The sequence below is a fragment of the Sapajus apella genome, unplaced genomic scaffold (assembly GCF_009761245.1).
Source record: "Sapajus apella isolate SASKATOON/1434 unplaced genomic scaffold, GSC_monkey_1.0 scaffold46, whole genome shotgun sequence".
NCBI lineage: Eukaryota > Metazoa > Chordata > Mammalia > Primates > Cebidae > Sapajus > Sapajus apella.
This window is the reverse complement of record NW_022436986.1, coordinates 3,783,787-3,792,970: the sequence shown is the minus strand read 5'-3', so window position 1 is coordinate 3,792,970 and position 9,184 is coordinate 3,783,787. Positions and strand designations below refer to the sequence as shown.

General features: G+C 45.4%; 1 protein-coding gene across 1 annotated transcript in view; it reads right to left on the bottom strand.

The window, feature by feature from the left end:
• CCDC180 (coiled-coil domain containing 180) overlaps positions 1 to 6,091 on the bottom strand; it is a 70,050-nt gene extending 63,959 nt beyond the window's left edge. Inside the window, 6 exon segments of the mRNA XM_032240128.1 lie at positions 1,739 to 1,885; positions 2,621 to 2,784; positions 5,227 to 5,267; positions 5,269 to 5,344; positions 5,813 to 5,861; positions 6,048 to 6,091. Coding sequence (XP_032096019.1) covers positions 1,739 to 1,885; positions 2,621 to 2,784; positions 5,227 to 5,267; positions 5,269 to 5,344; positions 5,813 to 5,817 — 433 coding nt within the window. The 5' untranslated portion in view covers positions 5,818 to 5,861; positions 6,048 to 6,091.
• Between the last annotated feature and the right edge of the window lie 3,093 nt (positions 6,092 to 9,184).

Here is a 9,184-nt window from a genome sequence, read left to right as displayed (position 1 = left end):
CTCTGTTCCCCAGCCTAGAATGCAGTGGCAGTCATGGCTCACACTGTAACCTTAAACTCTTGGGCTCAAGCAATCCTCCCACTTCAGCCTCCTAAGAAGCACAGGACAAATGTCCAAGCCTCCTGGCATGACATTTGGCCCTTCTTGGGATGGCCTTGGCCAGCCCCTAGAGCCCTGTAACCTGACATGTCACATGGCTCACCCTCCTCAAACATGCTTGAGGCTTTCTAGCTCACACAACTTTACTCTTGTGATCCCCCACTAGAATACCTGCCCACCCTGTCTTTGCATCTTCAGACAGGTGGCTTTTCCAAGTAATCTCACCCTTCTCAGAAAGAATCTGTGCATCTGCTGTATGACTAAGGCCCAAGTTAGCTCTGATCCATTCCCCTCCCATATCAGTGGTGATGGGAGAGAAAGCCTGTTGTATGCCTGCAAAGGTCCAACAAAATTGGGGGCCAGAATCATGGAGTTCCTTCTTTCCCATCTGTGATAAAGCCTGGCAAGACTGAAGCAATGAGGATGCTGTCGGATTGAAATCCACATTCTGTTCCAGAGAAAAATGGGACCTGATGGTTAAACTCTCCTGATGTACATATTTTACTACCTTCTCCAGTGACATAAAATTCTGCCTTGTAGGTAAACTAAGTGCTTTTTATCAGGTAACTCTCCAAGGCTGCCTACCCACAATGGATAGTGGAAGTCATTAATGGGCAAAGTTTGTTCAACACACTTTTCTTTAGTTTTTTAATCTTTTTTGCCAAGGGAGTAAAATAGTCAGGCTTCATCCCTCAGTCCAGGTGGCCATTCCATGAGTAGCCAATGTTGTCTACTGTCTGCATGGATGGTGCCTGTGCCATCCCATTTCGTTGCAGGAGACAGCTGCTGGTTAGACTGAGCCCTCTCTTGGTGGCAGATGTCCTAGCCTGGCCTTGGAGCAGATGATGGGGGCCAGCATCAGCTCTCCGAACATGTCATCAGAATTTGGGACTCCTGGGAACTGTGCCCTAATTTTGATTTTCTGAGCATGACGAGTCTTGGGTTCTTGATTAGGGTCTGCAACAGGAGCCACCTTGTTCTGGACCTAGCTGAGACACGGGGACCTAGGATAGAATCAGAGCAGACAGACTGAAGAAAGGAGGGGGTCTCAGGGAGGGGAACTCCCTCTCCAAAGCATTTGAAAGAGCTGCCTGGAATGTGTAAGATGTGGTAGAAGGAGCTAGACTGGGACTCCTGGGGACATGAGGGAGGTCGGAGGGATGTAAGTTGTCCCTCAGAATTGAGTATCTACAGTGTTGGAAATAGCAATGAACATTATTAATCTGAGCCCTAGAGAGTCTGAGCCCTAGAGGGGTAGAGAGCCTCAGGGATCTTGTGGTAAGCAACAGGGCAGAATCATCAAAATGTAGCCTCATCTTGGAGTGCATCTGCCATGTAGCCTGGGATAAGGGTTGGAGACTCAAACAAATGGAGAACTCCACTAGCAGAACTAGAGTTCACTTCCAGGAACAAGGCAGGAGGCCAGTTAACAGGACAAGGACACAAGGCCTGAGTGGGTCCCATAGTCAGGTTGACTGGGAGCTAAGCCTCCTGGGCTTCCTAGTTCAAAGAGAGCCTGGAATTTGGAGAAAAGGAGCAGGAACAGTGGACCATGGGGCACCTCAGGGATCCCAGGGAGTCTGAGGGTATTTACTTCCTGTTGTCTGAATCCAGCGTAGGTCCAAACAGGAGCCGTTACCTGCCGACTGATTTAGGCACCAGTATTTGGTGGTCTGCTGCAGCTTCCTCTCCCTATGATCTGTGATCAGAATGTGGCAAAAGCTGACGAGCACAGGGTTGGTGTGGTAATGGTCCACGTAGAGCATGCCGATCCATGCACTGAACCCTGAAATCCAGAGGCAGGTCAGGCCAGGCAGTACCTCCTGACGTGGCCTGATTTGTGCTTTTCATGATATAACTGCAGAGCCAGTTTGCTCTCCAATGGTGTCTGAGTCTTTTCTGAGAATCTAGAAAATGAGGTATAAAGATCTGCAGTACTCTTATAGATCATATTCTAATCTGCCCATTTTATGGGGAGCTCAAAGCTCAAAGGGTTAGGAGCTACTGTGGCTAATTCCAAGCAAGCATCAGTACATTTATTGAATAGATGAGTGAATGAATGACTCTGGGCTCAGAATAGAACAAAAACTACTTTTGCTTCCCCAGAAATGGCTTTGAATTTGGAGCATTTCAACTGAACAGAACATCTTCTGCACTGTTTCCTACTAACAACACTAATAATTCTGAGATGTGTTCTTTCTAAAAATTTTCAGAGCTGTGCATTCATAAATTAGCTTCTAAGTGTTCAGATAGAATGTGACTACCTTTGACCCCTCTTCCTTTATACCTCAAAGGTCTGCCAAATGGGCAGGAATTTAATAGCCTTGAACTCCCTTTTGACCAGCAGGCTGCATGTGTCTTTATTACTCATACTTAAAGCTTCCGCTGAAAGATAAACTCTGAGCATAAATAAAAGGCATGAACTCCAGGCTTCTGATACTTGTCTTCCCAGGCAATTGCCACAAAGGTGAAAGACCAGCCCTCTCCAGAGGATGTGGCCGGGTGGGTGCTGATCACTTACCCATGTCTGCTCCCTCATAGCCACTCTGCATGATGGTCCTGTCAATGCGGGCAATCAGCCACATGCCCAGGAAGCAACTGATGAGCAGCCTGGAGAGGCAGGCACCCAGGCCCAGCAGCACATTGTAGAAAAACAGGAAGTAGCTGAAGTTGTGGAATGCTTTCCTACAAACAGAAGCCGGCCCAAGGCACCACATTTCAATAGAGCAAGGTTGCTGGGCTGAGGGACTCTGGAGTCTCCCAGACCCAGGGTCAGATCCTGCAGGTCCAGGCTCAAAGCTTTGTGACCTCGTGCCATCAACGGGAGCTGACTGCCCTCACCTCACAGCACTGGTATGAGGAGTGGCTCAGGTAGGGTGGGGGCCACTAAGTTCAGTGAAGGACAAATGTCAGTGGGGACAGCCATTGTTTCATGCAATCCTTGGGGTCTGAGGCTTCCTCCATGGTAAGAAATTGCATAGGGCTGCAGCTGGGTCAGTGATTATGGCAGAAGTGGGGCTTCTCCATGTCTGTTGCACCAGGGACCTATTCCCAGTTGCAGCTGTTCCAACATCTTCCAAAGGAAATTTCCCAAATGACCACCTGATCATGTGGTTTCCTGTTGCCTCTGGAATAAAGCCCAAACTTTGTATCCTGAGTTTCAGCCCCCTCACTGCCCCCAGAGGTCTTCTGGTCTTGTTTCTTTGTGTCCCCTTCCTGTCACTCATTAAGGCCATTGCATGGCAACCATTTAGGATTCTTACTCTTCTCCTAACACATCCTGCTGTTTTGTGGCTTCCCGCCTTTATCCTTGTGGTGTTGGCTGCTGGCCATACCCTCTCCTCTTCTCTGCCTGTAGAAATCCTACTGTCCTGCTGACCTCATCTCCAGAGTCCCATCTGCAGTGGCGTTAACCACCCCTGCCTCTCCTCCGGTTTCTCTTGTATTCCTTTGCACTCCCTGGCGTCCTCTGTTCTTGTTTATGTGCCTGTTGTCTGTTCCAGTGGACTGAGCTTCTCACAGGCAAATTGTGTTGGGATTATCTCTTTACCCTCATGCCCATGTTATTCCCCCAATGAATGGATGGCTTTGAATGAACGAATTAGAAAGGATTTCCATGTGCCGAGCACTATTGTTCTAAGTTCATATTTTAACACATTTCATCCTTACAACGCCTCTTTGAGATATACACAATTATTTGTAAATGGGGAAACTGAGGTTCATAGTAAGCTCCCACATGTGACATGGCTCCTAAGGGGTAGAGCCAGGATCTGGACCCCAGCAGTCTAGCTCCAGAGCCCACCACTGACCCACCATACCTGGCCTTCGCAGAGAGTATGGGGCCTGCACAAGAACCTGCCATGGGGGACAGGGAGGGACTCAGAGACAGCCGAAGGCAAAGGCCCACAATTCCCTCATTCCCTCCTTCACCATCACCTGTTGTTGAGAGCCAGGGGCTTCTGCTTGTCAGCTGTGCCCAGCTTTGGCTGTAGGAAGAAGCTGGTGGCGATCCACATCTGCAGGATCATGAGACCCACAACAATGGATATGGTGAGGCTGAAACAGAGTGGGGCCATCCTGAGGTGGTCTTTTCCCCTCTGCCAGGCCCTTCTCTGATGCCCAGTGAGAGAGAGGAGAGAGGCTGACCACCTGGCAGAACAGTTGTAATGTGAGCCCCGTGCTTTATGCTTACAAAGGATTCCCATGCTCACTGTGCACAGGAGAAAAACGAGGCTCACAAAGGGGAGGTGACCTTCCCAAGACCACACATCGGGTCTTGTGGCTCCGGATCACAGACCATTACTCCAAGATTTCACTGATGTCCCTTTCTCCAGGGGTGGCAACTGGGTGAGCGGTTTAACAGGTTGGGAACTAAAGAATGGAATGGGGTTTTTGGAAGTTCCTGAGAAGACCACAAGAGAGTGGACAGGACAGGCTCTGCTCCCAACTCACAGGTGGCTTGAGGCAAGTATGGAATCAAGAAACTTACAGCAGGGAGGGTCCCCAGAGAGCACTGTGTGCTGTGTTGACATCCCCTGAGTGGCAATGAGAGATAGTGGCTAAAAGGAGGCACTGGTTTCAGATTGCCCAGCTCCCAATCCTGAGTCTTGCCCCTGCTTGAAGGAAATGCTTAATCTCTCTGTGCCTCTGTTCCCTGGTCTGCAAAATGGAAGGTAACATAAGTACCAAATTCATATATAGGCTTTCTGAGAAAAGGTGCATGCTAAATGCTCAATGAAGCCAACATTCACTTTGTCTTCCAGATGTATAAACTGAGGCCCAGAGAAGTGGAGTAACTTACCCCAGGTCACACAGCAGATCCAAAAGCTTTGCCAGGATTCCCTGCCTCCTTCCATCATACTGCCTTGCCTCCTGTTTTACCTTCCTAAACCTCAATTTTCCCAGCTGGAAAATGGACATACACGTATCCCACACATACACATGGTTGTGAGGGCATAACGGAATGGTGTGAGACGCAGCCTTTTGTGGACGCTGTTTCCCCTCCCCGTGAGTTGCTATGACGGCCCATCTTTAGGTCAGGGCCAAGACCATGTGCCCACACAGCAGCTCGAACTGCACCCCAGCTCTCAGAACATGGCAATGACAGGACACCCGCCCAGCACTTACATCCCGATGCCCAGCCCTCGCAGCATCTCCAGGCCCTGTTTGCGGACGATGGGCAGCACCAGGCCGTACATGATTGCCATGCCACATAGGCTCTGCACCACGTGAATGATGAGGTAGCCTGGGAGCGAAGGGGAGATGCTGGTAACTCAAGGTCCTTCGTGAGCCACTCCCACACCCCTTCCTGCAGGCCACCCTCTAGCCTCCTCCCACCAGACACCCTGGCACGCTTGCTTATCTGTTTCTTCTGCCTGGCAAGGCCTCACCTTCCTTCCCGTTCACTTCCTACTCCACCTGTCAGGTGCAGTTCAAGTGTTAACTCCCCTAAAAGGCATCTGAAACCTGCCCTGGGGCTGGACAGTCACAGTCTCCTCTGGGTCACCACCACCCTTAGCATACACACTCCCTGGGTTCAGGACTGTGGTGAGGAAGACCTTGAGACTATGTTTCACCTTCTGTCCTGACAGTCCCTCAAGGGCAGAGGCTAGGGCTGCTTCTGACCACCTCTCTCCTCCCCACTCACAGCCAGGACTCGCCAGGTGATGAGGGGATGTGTGATGAATTAAATGGGTCACCTAATGGCACTTACCCCATAGAATATAGGCTATTTGCCAGCCAGAGTACCTTGCAATGGCCACCTGAGGTTTAAAAGGAAAAACGGGTCTCAGAGCAGGAGGAAAACTTCATAACCTCTGCCACATGTGCCCAACATCCCTTTCTCATTGGAAGTTCACCCACAAACCCAGTGAGGTGGGTGTCATGCTCATCCTCAGGTTTTAGCATAGGGCTTAGTCTAGACCAGAGAGAGACCTCGGCAGACTCACCACGCTCTCCGATGAGGCCGGGTTATGGAACTTCAAAGGCAGAAAGTGTTTATCTCCTGCCCAGAGCCTCTTTATGTGCTTTCTGGAAAAGACATGGGACATCAAGTAGTGCCCATAACTGATAGTTCTTTGTGAGTGATTAGAGTCCCAAAGATAGCATAGGAAGGCCTGCAAGGCTGATGGTGGGCAGCCTAGCCTCCCTGTGCCGACTGCAGCTCACCGAGGATCTCCAAGTTGCCTTAAAAGTCTTGAACTTTAGTACAGATTACATCTTGTAAAAATAATATGCATTTATTGAGTCATAATAGTGACTGAATCTGATAGATGAGATTATGTGTGGCCAGCTGGCCTGCCTGCCTGCCTGCCTGCCTTCCTTCCTTCCCTCCCTCCCTCCTTCCTTCCTTTTTTTCCTTTCCTTCCTTCCTTCTTTCTTTCCTATTTTTGCAGTTGAGAAAGCTGAAAATCAACAAAATTAAATAACTTGACCAAGCAATTAGCAGATGATCAAGTCTTTCTGGCCCCAGAGACTTTCTTTCTTTCTCTTTCCCTTCCTTCCTTCCTTCCCCTCCCTCTCTCTCTTTCTTTCCCTCAATCTCTTTCCCTCCCTCTCTCTCTCCCTCCTTTCTTCTTCCCTTCCTGCCTTCTCCCTTCTCCCTCCCTCTCTCTCTCTCTCTCTTTCCTTCCCATCTCAGCTCACTGCAACCTCTGCCTTGAAGGTTCAGGCAATCCTCCCACTTCAGCATCCCAAGTAGTTGGGACTATAGGCACATGCCACCATGCCCAGCTAATTATTTTATTTTATTTTATTTTTGTAGAAACAGGGTCTCACTATATTGCCCAGGCTGGTCTCAAATTCCTAGACTCAAGCCATCCTCCTGCCTAGGCCTCCCGATGTGCTAGAATTACAGGTGTGGCCACTGGACCTGGCCTATTTTTCTTTCTATATTTTCTTATTTTTCTATGGTGTCATACATATTCCTGGTGAAAGATGCACAAATGATTCTGAAAGTGATCTTACCTGTAACAGACCAAAATGTGGAAGAGATAGCTCACACACGTGAGCGAGGCAGGCAAAATGGTTGCCACCCAGACTCCTGAAATATGAAAAATGATATGAGAAGCCTCGAAAAATTAACATGAAACAGAATTTTCAAAATGCAGAATACTGCACCACAAAGTACTAAGCAAATGAAGTAGACTTTAACACATTTCTTGTGTAAGTAAACTTTTGCTCATTTTCTGTTTTATTTTAGCTGCATAAACCCTTAGTATATTTCCTGCATAATCTTCTCATTTTGTGCTATTTTCACTCTACAGTGAATAAAGGAAGAAAAATTATGGAGTATTTTCCATACATCATAAATAGCCTCTGATGGACAGAGGCTATTTTCATGGGAAAAACATATTTGACCTCTAATTGCCACTTTTTGGGAGGAGTGTTGGTTATACCTCAACTGGGTACAAAGGTAACTGGGATCAAGATGTCTTCACTATTTACTCATCCACCCTTCAGCAAGTTTTGATATTGAGAATCTAATGTGTTTTTACAGAGATTGTGTGAGTTCATGAGAGAGGGATGTAGAAACAGGGAAGGAAGATGATTTGTTGTTTTAAAAACTTCTATAGAAGCTGATTATCAATAGGTGCAGAAAAAGCATTTGACAAAATCCAGCATCTCTTTACAATTAAAAACATTCAACATCTGGTGTTCTGTTGCACAGTACAGTAGCTATAGTTAACAATAATGTGTTGTATATTTCAAAATAACTAGAAGACAGGATTTTGAATGTTCTCGCCACAAATAAATGATAAGTGTTTAAGTGGATGGGTCTACTACTTTAATCATTGGTCAATGTATATACGTATTTAAACATCACATTGTATCTAATAAGTATGTTCAGTGTTTATGTGTCAATTCAAAATAAAACAAAACAACACTACTCAACATATTAGGAATACAAAATGACTCCCTTAGCCTGATAAAGAGCACCTGCGAAAAACCCACAGTTAACATCACACTTGATGGTAAAAGACTGAATGCTTTCCCCCTAACCTCAAAACGCCTTATCTACTCTCATCAATTCTAGTCAACATTGTACTAAAGGTTTGGGCCAATGCAATTAGGCAAGAAAAAGAAAATAAAATGCATCCAGACTGGAAAGGAAAAAATAAAACTCTCTATGATCTCATATATAGAAAAACCAGGAAATACACAAAAAACTATTAGAACTAATAAATGAGTACAGCAAGGTTTACAGGACATCAGAGAAATATATAAAAGTCAATTGTATTTCTATAAACAAGCAATAAACAATCTGAAAATGAAATAAGAAAATGATTACATTTACAATAGTACCCCAAAAAATAAAATAATAAATTTAGCAAAGGAATGTACTACTTGTACGCTGAAAATCACAAAAGATTTTGAAAAAAATTAAAGAAGACCTAAATTACAGGAAAGACTTCCCATGTTCACATATAGGATATTCATTGTTAACACAGCAATACTACCCAAATGGATCTATAGATTCAACTCAATTCCTATCAGAATTCCAGTTCCATCTTAGCATTAATTGACAAGCTAATGCTAATATTCATATAAAAATGAAGGGACCTAGAATAGGCAATAAAATCCTGAAAAAGAGAAAGAAAATTATAGGACTTACTGTTCCTAATTTCAAACTTACTACAAAGCTACAGCAATGAAGGCACTGTTATACAGACATAAGAACACAAAAATAGATCAACGGAATAGAATTGAGAATCCAAATTAAGCCTTCATACTTATGGTCACTTTATTATTAACACAGATAACAAGACAATTCAATGGAGAAAAATGTGTTTTTTGAAAAATTGTGCTGGAACAACTTGATATTCACATGTAAAACAATGAATTTAGACTCCTACCTCACACCATACATAAAAATGAGCTCAAAATGGATCAAGGGCCTAAATATAAGAGCTAAAACTTAAAAAGTCTTAGAAGAAAATATGAGAAAAATCCTTGTGACCTTGGGTTAGGCAATGGTTTCTTAGATAAGACAACAAAAGCACAAGTGATATAAGAAAAAAACAGATATATTTGGCTTCATCAAAATTGGAAACATTTGTGTTTCAAAAGACAGCATCAAAAAAAG